This window comes from Lithobates pipiens, unplaced genomic scaffold (genome assembly GCF_037356315.1).
Source record: "Lithobates pipiens isolate NorthernLeopardFrog02 unplaced genomic scaffold, aLitPip1_a1.2 Scaffold_22, whole genome shotgun sequence".
Lineage (NCBI taxonomy): Eukaryota > Metazoa > Chordata > Amphibia > Anura > Ranidae > Lithobates > Lithobates pipiens.
The window spans coordinates 139541078-139559572 of NW_027507784.1; the positions used below are offsets into that span (position 1 = coordinate 139541078).

The 18495-nt window shown below is 42.0% G+C and overlaps 1 protein-coding gene across 2 annotated transcripts in view; it reads left to right on the plus strand.

Annotated features, from left to right (window-relative positions):
- KANSL1L (KAT8 regulatory NSL complex subunit 1 like) overlaps window positions 1-18495 on the plus strand; it is a 168437-nt gene that overhangs the window by 118501 nt on the left and 31441 nt on the right. For both annotated transcript variants that reach the window (XM_077448360.1, XM_077448359.1), the window contains 3 exons: window positions 6383-6475; window positions 9173-9261; window positions 17777-17925. In XM_077448360.1, coding sequence (XP_077304486.1) covers window positions 6383-6475; window positions 9173-9261; window positions 17777-17925 — 331 coding nt within the window. The remainder of the gene's footprint in view (window positions 1-6382; window positions 6476-9172; window positions 9262-17776; window positions 17926-18495) is intronic.

Consider the following 18495-nt stretch of genomic DNA (forward strand, 5'->3'; position numbering starts at 1 on the left):
TTGGCATAAGAGAAAAAAGGAGTGGGTTGCGCTACAAAAAATAATAACTAAACTAAAAAAAATATACCCATGTGAGACAACAAAGTTTGAACTTAGTGGTGTGTTTGTCGCATGCCAAAAAAGGATTGGAATGCGACAAAAAAAGACTATCTAATAAAGATAGAAAATACTAAATCAGTGAAAATAGCAGATACCTCTTAGTGTGGTTATACACAGAATACCCTTAATAGGAGTGAATAATCAAATAAATGTGGGATAATGCAAGCAAACCTCTGCTGATAAAACCCGAACGTGTAAAAAGAATATATTACACCAATGATACCTAAAGATTGGAATCGTATTGGGTATCAGAAAATATATGTGGTGAAAATAAAAATTACATTAAGTAATATTCATATAAGGTGAACCTGCAAAAAAAAAAAAAAAAACAGTATAACATCCAAAAATCTGTTGTCTTAAAACAATAATGAAATAATGTGACATCCAATGGTCCGTTAACTCATAACATTAGTGAAACATGAATATGGAAATTGTTTGAGAACATAATGAGAATGGAACAATGTTCAAAGAGTCCATATACAGTCTCTATTTGCAAGGTTTCCCACAGTGAAGTAGTGACAGTAGAGATATCCAACACGAACGTGACTTGTGCTCAGCCTCCACCAATGATATTATTGCCGCTTACCAGAAACGAATGGTTCCTTATTACAGAGAACCATATAAAGCAGTTGACTAATTCCCCAGTCCAGGGCCTACACGGATGAAATGTAAGGGACTTCAGAGCCCGCTCGTCTCTCGATACACTCCCGTTCGTGGATTTACGTAGAAGGCAATGAGACTCACAATAGTGTAAAACCCAAAAGTAACTTTAATCGAACGTAAGAGACAAATGCACACTTACAGAAATGACGATTAAAACGATCGATACAGCAAAACCGAGCCGGCCGGTCTCGGTTAGCGCCCGTTACACCGAAGACATACAACACGAGATGGTGGCGTCAGGACGTCGCTCCTCTCTTACGTTCGATTAAAGTTACTTTTGGGTTTTACACTATTGTGAATCTCATTGCCTTCTATGTAAATCCACGAACGGGAGTGTATCAAGAGACGAGCGGGCTCTGAAGTCCCTTACATTTCATCCGTGTAGGCCCTGGACTGGGGAATTAGTCAACTGCTTTATATGGTTCTCTGTAATAAGGAACCATTCGTTTCTGGTAAGCGGCAATAATATCATTGGTGGAGGCTGAGCACAAGTCACGTTCGTGTTGGATATCTCTACTGTCACTACTTCACTGTGGGAAACCTTGCAAATAGAGACTGTATATGGACTCTTTGAACATTGTTCCATTCTCATTATGTTCTCAAACAATTTCCATATTCATGTTTCACTAATGTTATGAGTTAACGGACCATTGGATGTCACATTATTTCATTATTGTTTTAAGACAACAGATTTTTGGATGTTATACTGTTTTTTTTTTGCAGGTTCACCTTATATGAATATTACTTAATGTAATTTTTATTTTCACCACATATATTTTCTGATACCCAATACGATTCCAATCTTTAGGTATCATTGGTGTAATATATTCTTTTTACACGTTCGGGTTTTATCAGCAGAGGTTTGCTTGCATTATCCCACATTTATTTGATTATTCACTCCTATTAAGGGTATTCTGTGTATAACCACACTAAGAGGTATCTGCTATTTTCACTGATTTAGTATTTTCTATCTTTATTAGATAGTCTTTTTTTGTCGCATTCCAATCCTTTTTTGGCATGCGACAAACACACCACTAAGTTCAAACTTTGTTGTCTCACATGGGTATATTTTTTTAGTTTAGTTATTATTTTTTGTAGCGCAACCCACTCCTTTTTTCTCTTATGCCAAATGTAATTATAGCAAGCCATTCTAGATCTAAGCTAATGAATAAGGCCTTCACCATTACAAATTGGCAGTATTGTCAGACTGCACTCTTTATAATGTCTGGGCCTCATTCAGCTGCTATAAATCTCAATGTATATACCCTTAATAAGGAAATCTTAAATATCATGAATAGAAATCTCCCTGAAAAGCTCCACAGAAATATCCTTCCACATTCCATATCCATATATCAATTTACTGCAACCTAACATAACAGTATGGAGTAATAAATCATTGGAGAAATAAATAGCTTAAACATATAGCACATCCATAGAGACCCAGGCAGTGCTGTTTGCGACTTGACTAGAGTCCCCATGTACAGTGCCTTGCGAAAGTATTCGGCCCCCTTGAACTTTTCAAACTTTTGCCACATTTCAGGCTTCAAACATAAAGATATAAAATTTAAATATTTTGTGAAGAATCACCAACAAGTGGGACACAATTATGAAGTGGAACGAAATCTATTGGATATTTTAAACTTTTTTAGCAAATAAAAAACTGAAAAGTGGTGCGTGCAAAATTATTTGGCCCCTTTACTTTCAGTGCAGCAAACTCACTCCAGAAGTTTAGCGAGGAACTCTGAATGATCCAATGTTGTCCTAAATGACTGATGGTGATAAATAGAATCCACCTGTGTGTAATCAAGTCTCTGTATAAATGCACCTGCTCTGTGATAGTCTCAGGGTTCTGTTGAAAGCGCAGAGAGCATCACGAAGACCAAGGAACACACCAGGCAGGTCCGTAATACTGTTGTGGAGAAGTTTAAAGCCGGATTTGGCACTTTTGTAAAAAAAAAAAAAGCCGGATTTGGATACAAAAAGATTTCCCAAGCTTTAAACATCCCAAGGAGCACTGTGCAAGCGATCATTTTGAAATGGAAGGAGTATCAGACCACTACAAATCTACCAAGACCTGGCCGTCCCTCTAAACTTTCAGCTCAGACAAGGAGAAGACTGATCAGAGATGCAGCCAAGAGGCCCATGATCACTCTGGATGAACTGCAGAGAATTACAGCTGAGGTGGGAGAGTGTGTCCATAGGACAACAATCAGTCGTACACTGCACAAATCTGGCCTTTATGGAAGAGTGGCAAGAAGAAAGCCATTTTTCAAAGATATCCATAAAAAGTCTCGTCTAAAGTTTGCCACAAACCACCTGGGAGACACACCAAACATGTGGAAGAAGGTGCTCTGGTCAGATGAAACCAAAATCGAACTTTTTGCCCACAATGCAAAACGATATGTTTGGCGTAAAAGCAACACAGCTCATCACCCTCAACACACCATCCCCACTGTCAAACATGGTGATGGCAGCATCATGGTTTGGGCCTGCTTTTCTTCAGCAGAGACAGGGAAGATGGTTAAAATTGAGGGGAAGATGGATGCAGCCAAATACAGGACCATTCTGGATGAAAACCTGTTGGAGTCTGCAAAAGACCTGAAACTGGGACGGAGATTTATCTTCCAACAAGACAATGATCCCAAACATACAGCAAAATCTACAAAGGAATGGTTCACAAATAAACGTATCCAGGTGTTAGAATGGCCAAGTCAAAGTCCAGACCTGAATCCAATCGAGAATCTGTGGAAAGAGCTGAAAACTGCTGTTCACAAACGCTCTCCATCCAACCTCACTGAGCTCGAGCTGTTTTGCTAGGAAGAATGGGCAAGAATTTCAGTCTCTCAATGTGCAAAACTGATAGAAACATACCCCAATCGACTTGCAGCTGTAATCGCAGCAAAAGGTGTCTCTACAAAGTATTAACGCAAAGGGGCCGAATAATTTTGCACACGCCCCACTTTTCATTTTATTAGTTAAACAAGTTTCAAAAATCCAATAGATTTCGTTCCACTTCACAATTGTGTCCCACTTGTTGGTGATTCTTCACAAAAAATAAAAATGTTATATCTTTATGTTTGAAGCCTGAAATGTGGCAAAAGGTTGAAAAGTTCAAGGGGGCCGAATACTTTCGCAAGGCACTGTATTTCTTATCAATGGCATAAGATTTTGTGGCTCTACTATAGCGATGAAATAATGTTATCACTCTACATTTCAATCACATCCTGAATACTGAGCCTCAGTTAGGCCCCTTTCACAATTGTGCGACTTTTCCTGCGACTTGGGACCGCAAAAGTCACATGACAAGTCGTACCCCATGATTTCCAATGAGTACCATTCATATCTGTGCGACTTCAAGTTGCACTGACTTCAAAGTAGTCCCTGTGCTACTTTGGTCCAACTATGATGCGAGTTGAGGTCCATAGACCTCAAGTTCACACAGGCATTCCCTGAAATTGTGGCCACAAAATTGTGCGACATTGAAGTCGCAGTATTGTGAAAGGGGGCGCACTTGCACAGGCCCTCATTTGAATAGGCTACTGTACCTGTGGGGAAAAAAATGGAAAAAGTTCCCTGCGCCTTTTTCAAATCGCAGCCACGTTGAAATCGCATGGGGCTTATGCACCATGCAATTTCCCATACCTGAAAATATGCTGAGTTTTTAGATGCATGTGGATGCCATTAAAAATATATGGCAGTGTGTTTTGCCAGCAGGGGCAGGAATGCATGTGATTTACAGGCATTCCTGCACCCTCATATATGTGCACCTAACCTAAAAAAGGAAATTGATACAGCCACCACATCTAATGGGTGGTAACCTGTAATATATTACCTTTGTTTTTTTACTTTTGTATTAGACCCAGAGAAAGAATGCTGTGACTAAAGCCTCATACACACGATTGTATTTTCCGACTGGAAATGTGTGATGACAAGCTATTGGCGGAAAATCTGATCATTTGTACGCTCCATCAGACAATTGTCGGATTTTCCGCAGACAAATGTTGGCTGGCAGGCTTTAAAGTTTTCAGCGGACACTGGCCTGTCGTCGGAATTTCAAACACGCATGCTCGGAAGAAAGGATGAGCCAGAAGCGGTCAGTCTTGTAAACTAGCATTCTTAATGGAGAATTAATATGCGTGACGTGGAAAATTATGAAATCTAGAAATGCAGCGCACATCCTCTTCTTTAATGGGATAATAATGAAGCTGCTTTGCTGGTGATATCAAGAATAATATTATTATGCTTGTTTTTGTTTTTTTGTTTTTTTGGTGCAAGTTACCACAGCACCATTATCCCGTAGTTTTTAAGATCAAAGATACAACAATGTTGGTGTGTGTCCCTTGTTAATTTTTTAAAATGTAACTGCCTACTCCCAAACTGTCATTTGACGTAAAACACAGCTAAGTATTATTCTCCACAATTTTTTAACCAAAAAGCGCGTTCTATGCATCCAAAAATATAGAAAATATACCAAATCAAATCATTATTCAACCAAAAAATAAAAGTCTCATGCATGTGTCCTGCTTCTTAATATAGAGGGTCAACGGTGCCAAGAGTTGGTGAAAGCAGAGGTCTGTCACCCAAAGATAATTCCAAAAATCATCCGGATTAGTCTCCTGGAGCTCCCACAGCAAAGGCATATGACATAATTGGTCACCATTAATAAAGCAACCAATTTTTGGTCCATGAAATCCTCCCCCTCCTGGTCCTGGACTGGACTTGGGTCAAAGCAATAACTCCAAGGCCAATAATAAATTACGCACATTATCTCCAATTATGCAACATTGCTGGCCATTCAGAAACGAACTGAAAAGCGAGAAATGAAAAGCTTGGATCAACACTCGCCAAATTTCTATTAACACAAACTTAGCAGAAGGAGCCCAAAGGGTGGCGCTAAAAAGCTGAAAAAACATGTAGTACGTCACTACGTTTGTGTTTGTTGGCCGACAATTGTGTGCTGCTTGTATGCAAGACAAGTTTGGGGCCAATGCCCTTCGGACAAAAGTCCACGGTTTTATCTGTGGAAAATCCTTACGTGTGTATGAGGCATAAGTGTCAGAAAATTTTCAAAAGAAATCTCAATCTCTATTCTTGTTCTGGGTCAGAAACTCAAAGATTTCATCAATGGCAGCCTCCATGAATCTTTCATGAGGTCCCTCTAATCAAAGTTGCCTCATTACACTCTTGATTTGGTTTGTTTGGAACTAATCAGTACTCTTCTGCTGGTTCAGCCATTTTTCTAGTGTTTTAGACTAATGTATTTAATAGGATAATAAATAATAATTATTATTATTTTGGAGCCAGTTCTTTGAATTATTTCAGAGTATCTATATATAAGTGTGTTAGGGGTTTTAATTAATGCAAAGTAAACCAAACTAGGTTATGATTACTGGCTGGGTTCACTAAACCTTAAAGGGAGTATATTTTCTTTGTGTAATGGTGTTAAAAGACAAACACAAAGCAATAGGTTACACTTGATGCATTTAATTGGTTTCTGCAGGGCATATTTGAATTATCTCAGTGTACAATGGAATACCGGTATACAGAATGTGCTTGCTGCATGCCTGTACCAGACTTTTTGTCTTTTACTGCCAACTATTTATTTGATTTTTGCCTCTAGGTGCAAACAATTCTTTTCCAGCTAGTGCTACTCCAGAGTCTTTATATGACCCACGTAAGGATGAAAAGAGCAGTGCAAGGGTGAATGATTTGGGTAATTATTTATATTACTGTATTGTCATTGATGTTGCATCACTATTTATTGCAAGCACTTTGTACTGCATGTAAGTTTGTTGTTATTTTTTATGCTATGGAGAGTGCAGGTTATCAGGACCTGTCCTAATGTCAGGGGTAGGTTCTGTGGCCATCGGGTCATTTTACCTCTACCCAACCTGAGGGGTTTCTTTTCAGGAGAGTTCCTCACCAAGCACTTGGAAGACAGGCTTTGGCCCCTAAGGAATGGGGTCTACCTGGCTTTGGCCTAGGTAGACCATTGGGGACCTTGTCAGGAGCCTTGCGCCCCAGAGAGGTTCAGGGTCAGAGGCCATTGCTAGTTGGAGGTTTGGCTATTTCTATATACAGTGGAACCTTGGTTTACGAGTAACGTGGTTAACGAGCGTTTTGATAGACGAGCAACTTTTTTAAAAAAATTCTGACTCAGTTTGCGAGTGTTGTCTTGCAATACGAGCATAATTCAAGCTAATGTGCAGTGCAGTACCACATTTGGCCAGAGGTGCAGGGGCGCCAGGGACACTCGGAACAGTGAATGATTACTCGGATACTCGGAATGATTACGTTCCCGAGTGTTTCCAAGACATTCCGAGTTCAGCCGAGCTGTCCCAGAGTATTTCCGAGACTCTCCGACACCCCCCCCCCCTCCCCAATTCTGGCCACATGCATTTTTGCGCAACAAATTATCTTCGTTTCCATTGACTTCTATGGGAAACTCGCTTTGATATGCGAGTACTTTGGATTACAAGCATTCTCCTGGAACGGATTATGCTCGTAATCCAAGGTTCCACTGTACTTTACACTTTTATATCTGCTGTGATTTTACATTTCATATTTTTTATATGTAACAATAAAGAGGATCTATAGCCAGGCTATAAATATTGAAGTGTTCACATATTTTTAAAATTTGGCAAATACAATTTAAAATGAGCTCTGTAGCAGCAGGTTTCTTGCATCAGTACGCATAAAAGGGGCCTATCTATTTTCCCATCACACCAACACTTTCTGTATTTTGCTGTGGGAGACCTGCACTTCCAGTCATTGGCATGGCCATTCAGGCTCTCCTCTGCACCCAAAGTGTTCACAATTACTCTGAGTTCATAGAAGAGCTAGAAGCAGATCAAGTGCCTCCCACTGAAGGAATCCTCAGTTGTAACTTTGCCAATTTCCAGAAGACTATCCAGTTCCTTCAAACCATTGACTGGATAATTAAGATTCTTAAGTCTGCTCTCCAGCCCCCTCATCGTCTGGATTACCTGGGCATAGTCTTGGACATAGCCCAAGCCAGAATCTTCCCCTCAGGAGAAGGTTGCCATCCTAAGGTCCAACTCTTGGACCCTCCAGTCACAACACTTCTCAATTTTCTTCTGCATAAAGGTTCTGGGCCTCACGATGACCAGCTACGTGGCAGTTCCCTTTACCTAGTTTTACACTAGAATGCCTTCAAGCCAACACCCTCAAGACATGGAACCGACATCCATATTTTTTGGATCACCCAATGTTTCTGTCTAGGTAAGTGAAGATATCCCTGGCATGAAAGATCTCCAGTAATGCCCTGGATTTGGGAAAAGCATTCTTTCACAGACAGATGCATGTCTTGCATGCTGGGGCAGAGTTTACAACTTCCTAACTGTTAAGGGGACATGGTCCCTACAGGAGTCCTCCCCAACATGAACATTCTGGAACTGGGAGCCACCAGATTGTATCTTTAACATTGTACAATGGCTACAAAGGCGCAGTTGCACTTTAAATTAGAACGCTAGTCTTTTCTGTAAAACATCTCTGCACTCTAAAAAACGTTTTTTAATGTTTTTTATTATGGGCAGACTGGTGTTTTCACAAGTCCATTCTCTTCTGCTAAGACTAGTCAAGTTTCCAAATCATTTGGTGAGGGGGTGATTATGGTGTGGGGTTGTATTTCAGGAGTTGGGCTTGGCCCCTTAGTTCCAGTGTAGGGAACTCTTAAGGTCAGCATACCAATACATTTTAGACAATTTCATGCTCCCAGCTTTGTGGGAACAGATTGGGAATGGCCCCTTCCTTTTCCAACATGACTGAGCACCAGTGCACGAAGCAAGGTCCATAAAGAGATGGATGAGCGAGTTTGTGGTGGAGGCAATTGACTGGACTGCACAGAGTCCTGACCTCAACCCGATAGAACACCTTTGGGATAAATTAGAGCGCAGACTGCGAGTCAGGCCTTCTCGTCCAAAATCAGTGCCTGAAAAACAAATGCGCTTCTCGAAAAATGGGTAAACATTCCCATAGACACACTCCTAAACCTTATGGACAGCCTTCCCAGAAGAGTTGAAGATGGTATAGCTGCAAAGGGTGGACCAACTCAATATTGAACCCTACGGACTAAGACTGGGATGCCACTGAAGTTCATGCATGTGTAAAGGCAGGTGTCAATACTTTTGGCAATATAGTTTGTGTATATCACCTTGTTATCTTTAATAATGACAACTTTACTGCCAAAAAAACAGGTCCATAGCAGTAATGTAAAAGTTGCCCTGGTCTATAGGTTGTGAACAGGTGTGAGAGGTGAAGAAGTTAAAAGAAAAAAATATATGGGGCGTGCCATATTATAGGAGAACAAAAAGTCTAGTCTGATTATAGAATATCTAATAACTTTTCATATATTAAACCACTGTTTTTTTTTTTTTTTTGTATTATACAGTGACTTTAAACACCTTTCACAATGCTGCACAAGCTGAAGATAATCATACCAGTGCGACAACACCAATTTCTCAGAAATCTTCCTTTCAGGTAATCCCCTTGACATTGAATGCGAGTATTATCAGCAACACCAAAAAAATAAATTGAATACATGGTTCATGCAGGGTCTAAAACTGAAATCACCATTGAGTAAAAAGTATACATCCCCTTAAGGCCTTAAAGTGATTGTAAAGTCTTGTTTATTTTAGTTAAAAATAATAAACAAGCAATGATGTCGCTATGGGGGGGTGTGACAGTCTTCAGAGGGGTGACACCAGAGCTTTTTTTCTGCCGGCGACCACCCCCGGCGATAGCTCCTTATGCGCCAATCACTGCTTTCACTTCCACTCAGAACAGGTGACAGCGCCGCTCTCCCGACGGTGTGCACAGTCCTCCCTGCCCAGCAGTATCTATATGAGAGAGGGAGGGGATGGGGGATGTGCACGGCAGCTCTACTATGTACTCCGCGATCACGGCAGCAGCTCCTCAAGCCCACATGTGCAGACTGCACGCCCTCTGTAAAATGTAGCTGCTCTTTGGCAGCAGCCCCTCTGTCCTTGCACCTTGTACATGGTAAACTTCTGAGCCTTGCACCCTGTACATGGTGAACTTCTGAGCCTTGTACCCTGTACATGGTGAACGTCTGAGCCTTGCACCCTGTACATGGTGAACTTCTGAGCCTTGCACCCTGTACATGGTGAACTTCTGAGCCTTGCACCCTGTACATGGTGAACTTCTGAGCCTTGCACCCTGTACATGGTGAACTTCTGAGCCTTGCACCCTGTACATGGTGAACTTCTGAGCCTTGCAACCTGTACATGGTGAACTTCTGAGCCTTGCAACCTGTACATGGTGAACATCTGAGCCTTGCACCCTGTACACGGTGAACTTCTGAGCCTTGCAATCTGTACACGGTGAACTTCTGAGCCTTGCACCCTGTACACGGTGAACTTCTGAGCCTTGTACCCTGTACACTGTGAACTTCTGAGCCTTGCACCCTGTACACGGTGAACTTCTGAGCCTTGCAACCTGTACACGGTGAACTTCTGAGCCTTGCAACCTGTACACGGTGAACTTCTGAGCCTTGCAACCTGTACACGGTGAACTTCTGAGCCTTGCAACCTGTACATGGTGAACTTCTGAGCCTTGCACCCTGTACATAGTGAACTTCTGAGCCTTGCACCCCGTACATAGTGAACTTCTGAGCCTTGCACCCTGTAAGTAGCACATTCCTGAGTTCTGCACCCTGTTTGCCTCACATTCCTGAACACTGCACTCAGTATGTATTGTACTTCTGAACCCTGTGCATAATCCACTCATAGTATTTAACAATGCCTTTGTAAGGCCCTCCTATTTATTTAATTGACTGTTACTAAACACACACTCACCTGTCCCTTGGTCCAGTGATGCAGCCTCCCCAAAGCCCCCGCCTCTCCTTGGTGCCGGTATCACTAGTGTAGGCACCCGGCTGTGACACCTTGTGGCTTCACAGCCGGGTGCACTGCACATGCGCGAGTCGCGGTGCATTAAATAAATGGCCACGCAATCTTCTGGAACCTGTGATGGGAGGGGGGAGGGGGGGGAGAGGGGGAGAGACACCTTTCAAAACTAGGTAACCAAATAAATGACTAAATGACATGCCAAATGTGGTATGTGAAGGGGTTAGGAGTCCTTAAAGCAGAAGTTCCACTTTTGGGTGGAACTCTGCTTTAATGCATAGAATGCATTAAGATAAAAAACCTTCTGCCTTTACAATCACTTTGAGGCAATGTTTGTATTCTATTATTTGAATAATTAGAATTTAATACCTAGTGGGGATGGGGGCACCTTCCAATAGGGCCCATGCATGCAAAGTAGGCTTTCTCCATTCAGTCCTATAGTGTGTGTTCTCTGCTACAGGGGTGCCTGTCACTGGCATAAAGGTATAACTACCTTTAGTTATACTTTACAAATAAACAATGTTCCTAGAATTACTGTATTGCTGTGAATTTTTTTTTTTTTAACTGAGATATCAGGGTCTATTAGACCCCTGATGTCGTTTTTTTTATAGAAAATTGAACACAATGCCCATTTTGTAGGTACGAAGAAACAATCCTATGGCTGTAGAGCCAGCAGTCAGTTACAATTTACATGTAGTATGTGTAAATGCCCGCCGCTGTGGACACATATATTATGTTTGTGACAATGAAAAGGTTAAAGAAGCACCTTTTAATGAGGCCTACACACGTGCAGTCTTTATTTCATCCTGTAGAGTCAGTTATTTTGTCTGAGCTCTATATATAACAATGTGTGTGTGTGTGTGTGTGTGTGTGTGTGTGTGTGTGTGTGTGTGTGTGTGTGTGTGTGTGTGTGTGTGTGTGTGTGTGTGTGTGTGTGTGTGTGTGTGTGTGTATACTGTGTGAAAAAAAAATGCTGTAAATTAAGAATGCTTTCAGAAATAGAAGTGTTAATAGTTTATTACCAAAATGGAAAGTAAATGAACAGAAGAGAAATCCAATTGAGAGCTAACCACATACAGTATCTTCTGTGGATGTAGACTGCCTCAAATCCTTCTGTCTCTTCATGTAATCCCAGACAGACTCGATGATGTTGAGATCAGGGCTCTGGGGGACGAACCATCACTTCCAGGACTCCTTGTTTTTCTTTACACTGAAAATAGTTCATAACCACTTCTTAACCACTTCCGCTCTGGATTTATCCTTCCCTTTCATGACCAGGCCATTGTTTACGATATGGCACTGCGTTACTTTAACTGACAATTGTGCGGATTGTTCGACGCTGTACCCAAATAAAATTGTATGTCCTTTTTTCCTACAAATAGAGCTTTCTTTTGGTGGTATTTGATCACCTCCTGAGGTTTTTGTTTTTGCACTATGAATAAAAAAAAAAAAAACGAAAAAATGAAAATACTGACTTTTGAAAGCATAATATTTTTTACTTTCTGCTATAAAACATATCCAATAAAAGACTGAAAAAATCGAATTTCTTGATAAATTTAGGCCAATATGTATTCTGCTACATATTTTTGGTAAAAAAAAAAATCCCAATAAGCGTATATTGATTGCACAAAATCTGTAGCATCTATAAACTGTGGAATATTTTTATTAATTTTTTATTTATTTTTTTACTAGTAATGGCGGCAATCAGCAGGTCTTCAATATTGCAGCGGACATTTGGACACTAATGCTGCGTACACACGACCGGTCTTTCCGACTGAGTTTTGGCGGAGTTCCGACGGACTTTCCGAATGAACGGACTTGGCCACACACAATCACACCAAAGTCCGACGGATTCGAACGTGATGACGTACGACTGGACTAGAATAAGGAAGTTCATAGCCAGTAGCCAATAGCTGCCCTAGCATCGGTTTTTGTCCGTCGTACTAGCATACACACGAACGGATTTCTCGGTCCGGCAGAGTTCCGGTGGAAAAATTTTAAACATGTTCTATTTCTAAAGTCCGCCGGATTTTTGGCAAGCAAAGGTCCGATGGAACCCACACAAGATCGAATTGTCCAGCGGACTCGTTCCGTCGGACCTTTGCTGTCAAAAAGTCCGGTCGTGACAATTTTTGAGGACCAGTGACACTAATACAGTGATCAGTTCTAAAAAATATATGTACTGTCACTGTACTAAGGCACTGGCTGGGAAGGGGTTAACATCAGGGGTGATCAAAGGTTTACCTAGGTGCCTAGCCTGTGTTTTACTACAGTGTGGGTGGTGCTTTAACTAGGCAAAGGCATGTATCCTAGTCCCTGCTTTGCAGAAACACAGGATCCATGCCTTCCCGCCTGTCAGAATGGTGATTAGCCTTGTTTACATAGGCAGACCACCATTCTGTATCTCTGCAGGATGATCGGCGGGCGCTGGCGAACGTAAAGTCTGCAGTATAATCACAGCGAGAGTGAGCCCTTTCGCGGCTGCTACCCAGAAGAGCCGGATCACGTGTGTGTGTGTGTGTGCGTGTATATATATATATATATATATATATATATATATATATATGTGTATATGTACAGTGCCTACAAGTAGTATTCAACCCCCTGCAGATTTAGCAGGTTTACACATTCGGAATTAACTTGGCATTGTGACATTTGGACTGTAGATCAGCCTGGAAGTGTGAAATGCACTGCAGCAAAAAAGAATGTTATTTCTTTGTTTAATTTTTTTTTAAATAGTGAAAAGTTTATTCAAAGGGTCAATTATTATTCAACCCCTCAATTCAACAGAATTCTGTTTGGTTCCCCTAAAGTATTAAGAAGTAGTTCAGGCACAAAGAAGAATGAGCTTCACATGTTTGGATTAATTATCTGTTTTTCCAGCCTTTTCTGACTATTTAAGATCCTCCCCAAACTTGTGAACAGCACTCATACATGGTCAACATGGAAAAGACAAAGGAGCATTCCAAGGCCATCAGAGACAAGATCGTGGAGGGTCACAAGGCTGGCAAGGGGTACAAAACCCTTTCCAAGGAGTTGGGCCTACCTGTCTCCACTGTTGGGAGCATCATCCGGAAGTGGAAGGCTTATGGAACTACTGTTAGCCTTCCCCGGGCTGGACAGCCTTTGAAAGTTTCCTCCCGTGCCAAGGCCAGGCTTGTCCGAAGAGTCAAGGCTAACCCAAGGACAACAAGGAAGGAGCTCCGGGAAGATCTCATGGCAGTGGGGACATTGGTTTCAGTCAATACCATAAGTAACGTACTCCACCGCAATGGTCTCCGTTCCGGACGAGCCCGTAAGGTACCTTTACTTTCAAAGCGTCATGTCAAGGCTCGTCTACAGTTTGCTCATGATCACTTGGAGGACTCTGAGACAGACTGGTTCAAGGTTCTCTGGTCTGGTGAGACCAAGATCGAGATCTTTGGTGCCAACCACACACGTGACGTTTGGAGACTGGATGGCACTGCATACGACCCAAAGAATACCATCCCTACAGTCAAGCATGGTGGTGGCAGCATCATGCTGTGGGGCTGCTTCTCAGCCAAGGGGCCTGGCCATCTGGTCCGCATCCATGGGAAGATGGATAGCACGGCCTACCTGGAGATTTTGGCCAAGAACCTCCGCTCCTCCATCAAGGACCTTAAGATGGGTCATCATTTCATCTTCCAACAAGACAACGACCCAAAGCACACAGCCAAGAAAACCAAGGCCTGGTTCAAGAGGGAAAAAATCAAGGTGTTGCAGTGGCCTAGTCAGTCTCCTGACCTTAACCCAATTGAAAACTTGTGGAAGGAGCTCAAGATTAATGTCCACATGAGACACCCAAAGAACCTAGATAACTTGGAGAAGATCTGCATGGAGGAGTGGGCCAAGATAACTCCAGAGACCTGTGCCGGCCTGATCAGGTCTTATAAAAGACGATTATTAGCTGTAATTGCAAACAAGGGTTATTCCACAAAATATTAAACCTAGGGGTTGAATAATAATTGACCCACACTTTTATGTTTAAAATTTATTAAAATTTAACTGAGCAACATTAACTTTTTGGTTTGTAAGATTAATGCATCTGTTAATAAATCCTGCTCTTGTTTAAAGTTTGAAGGCTCTAACTTATTTGCATCTTATCAAACCTGCTAAATCTGCAGGGGGTTGAATACTACTTGTAGTCACTGTATATATATATATATGTATATGTGTGTGTGTGTGTATATACACGCGCACACACACACAATATTACATTTTTTGAGTTTTATGTTTGTTTTATGGTATCTGAACTACCCTAGTCTTAAGAGGGCAGCAAAAAGCCAGTAGTCACACTCAGCCTTAACTTTTTTCTGTTTACAAACTATTTATTAAAGAAATAAAGACAAGTACAGGAAAAGATGCAATGTGTACAGTAATTCACATCGAGAATAGCATAGAAAGTATACCTCAATGTACAAGCAATACATACTCAAACTGAAATGCTAAACACAACAGTTCAATATAAAATTGTATATCGTTGGAATGTACATCATTGAAAGAAAAGTAAAAGAAAAGGAAAGTAGGAAATGGAAAAAAAAAAAGACAAAAACACAACCACAAGTGAGTGCAATCAGGTGTATTCTTCAGTACTACCATTGGGCTGGGTGCCAAACTACCATCTAAGGCCAGAAGGCCTGCTAATTAAAGAGACGACCATGAGGCCCACTTGTTATCGAAGATAGGCATGGAATCCATCAAGGTGTGATGTAAGCGTTCCATAAGTTTGATCGATTCCATGCGTCTCAGAACCTGCTCTCAAGGGACCGCTGGTGATCTCCAATGCAAAGCTATTGTCCAGTGAACCGCACTAACAAGTGTATGGGCTAGTTTCTGGGCCGGAGGAGCCAGTCCCGGGATGTCCGCGTATAAGAGGCCCATCTGGCAGGTGATACCTATCCTAACTCCAGTGGACTGGAACAATTTGTCGACTACCTTCTGCCATATGGGCTGGAGCACTGCACAGCCCCAAAAAGTATGGAGGAAGGTGCCGGCCTCCGGACACCCACGGAAGCAACCCCCCGGGACCAGAGGGCTAAACTTGTGTAACCTCGAAGGGGTGTAATGCCATCTTGTGTGTACTTTCACTGCTGTTTCTCTGACTGCCAGAGATTTCGTGCATTTTCGCATATTAGTTATCATATCTATCCACACCTCCGGGGTTAGTTCAATACCAATTTCCTTTTCCCAACCCAGCATGGCTGGAGACTTAGCAGGAAGCTTCACTTCATTAAGAGATTGATATAACAAAGAGATGGTACCCTTATCTCTAGAGGAGGACCTACAAACTCTTTCAAATACATTAAGTGAAGGTAGCCCCTGCACCTGGTATTGAGAGGCGTAAAAATTACAGACCTGTAAATATTTATAAAAATCCCCCCTAGGTAGACCGACCTGTTCTTGCAAATGCGTAAAGGAGCTAAAAGGGGGTTCCTGGGAGAACGCCTCCACGGTAGTTAGGTTCCTTTGGGACCAGCTCTCGAAGCTCTCGGGCGATAAAAACGCTGCTGGGAACCTGGGGTCACCAAGGAATGAGGCCAGGCAGGGGCAGGGTGGACTCAGGGCATATCTTTTTTTATATAGAGACCAAAGTTGAAGGGATTGTGCCACCAACCCATTCAATGTGGCTAATTGTTTGGGGCAGATCCCCTCAATCCATAAAAGACCCGGGAGGTAGTATGGACTCACCGAGGTTCTCTCGAATTGAAGCCACGGAACTGTATCCGGGGGATAATGGCACTGAGCCATCTGCACCAACATAGCCGAGACATAGTATAACCATAGATGGTCTAAAAATCAGCCTTAACTTTTTGATCACTTTTAGGTAACTTGAATAACCTTGAATATCTTGTTACAATGGCACCTGAAAATCAGTGGGATATATTGGGAAGCAAGTAAAGTTGTCCCTGAAGTTAATGTGTTGAAATCAGAAAAAATGGGCATTTCAGTTTGTTGTATATGGGGGGGGGGGGGGGGTAACTGCAGACCAGTTAGGGTGCCTATGCTGACCCGTGTCCACAGCCAAAATATATATCCCCTTGTTCTGGCCTTTTTGTACAATACCCTGCCCTGCCTCTTCCTGCGCTGCCTATTTTATAATGACGTCCCCCTAGGATCGCACCTCGCACATGCCACACAGCCCGTGTTTTGGCACGATCTGTCACCCAATCACAGCAGATCACACGAAAGTGGTCCACAATAAAATGCCTTGTTACATGGCTTTCATTGTGTACTATTGTGAGGAGCGCTGTGATTGGTCACAGTCATCACATGGTACAGACAGGGCCAATCACAGCTCATCTGTACCAACACTGAATGAGTAATTTTGCAAAGCATGGCTCTTCTGCAATAAAAATTCTGTGTAATGAGCATTGCAATACATCCAGTGGAGCCCAGAGGAGACATGCAGGGTCTTTTAAGATCTGTATGTCTCATTAACCACTTGCCGACCAGCGCACGCCTATTTACGTAGAATGGCACTGGTATGCAAAAGGGCGTACACGTACATGCCCTTTAAGAAGCCTAAACTGTGGAAAAAAATAGTTTTTTTATATACTTTTGGGGGATATTTATTATAGCAAAAAGTAAAAAAAGTGTGTTTTTTTAAAAAATTTACGCTCTTTTTTTTGTTTATAGTGCAAAAAATAAAAACCGTGGAGGTGATCAAATACCACCAAAAGAAAGCTTTATTTGTGGGGAAAAAAATACATCAATTTTGTTTGGGTAAAACGTCGCACGACCGCGCAATTGTCAGCTAAATTGATGCAGTGCTGAATCGCAAAAAGGGCTCTGGTCCGGAAGGGGGTAAAATCTTCCGGGGCAGAAGCTGTTAAAGAGAACCTGTCTCCTAAAAATCATGAAATAGGGGACTTTTTATCCCCTATGTGATGAATAAAACAGCAAAGTAGCTTGATGCAGGACACAACTTCTGTACGTGGGACTGCAGGATTTAGGGTTAAAAGCAGGACTGCCCCGCACAATGCGAGACTGTTGGGAGGTATGGCACGTGAATCAAAACACCGCAATCATTTTTTTTTTTTTTTTTTAATAAAATCTCCTTAGCTACCAACGCAAACCTAGTTTTGTTTTTGCATTTTATATTGCAGACTCTGGACCCAAGTATTGTGGTCAACGCGACAAGGCGAAGGCTGAGGAGCGAGAGTTCATTTGACATTGATAATATTGTTATTCCCATGAATCTGGTGACACCTATTAAACTGGAGCAACTTCAGTACAAAGAAATCCTCACACCCAGGTACAATTAATACACAATCTGTTTGTAGCCTAGATTACATTGTCTTTGTCCTTCCCTAAGGCTGGGTTCGCACTGATATTACACGACTTTTGTACGACTGTCGATTTCTTCTTTGCCCTGTGACATTTTCGTTATACTTCGGTCCTACTTCCATCCGACTTGAACGAACAGGATACAATTTTGCTCTGACTTTGAGATCGTCCGACTTTTCCTTTGACCAATTAAAACAAGTGCGCCATAAATTCCTTTTGCTGCGTTAATCTCCGTGTCAGATGTTTAGGGCGAGGATCCAACTTTTTTTCCGACTTCAATGATATTGAATGGGCTGAAAATGGACCAAAGTAGTGCAGGAACCTTTTTTTAAAGTTGGACCAGTTAAGACGACTCTCATAGGGAACCATTTTGTACACATCATGTGACATGTGCTAACAAAGTCGGAGCATATGTCGCACCAGTGTGATCAGGGCCTTACTGTCACTATGGCTTTGAGCAGCCTGATTAAGCCCCACTCACCACCGGGGGGGGGGGGGGAACAGGAGAAAAGAATTTGGATTGCTGTGCTTCTTGGCA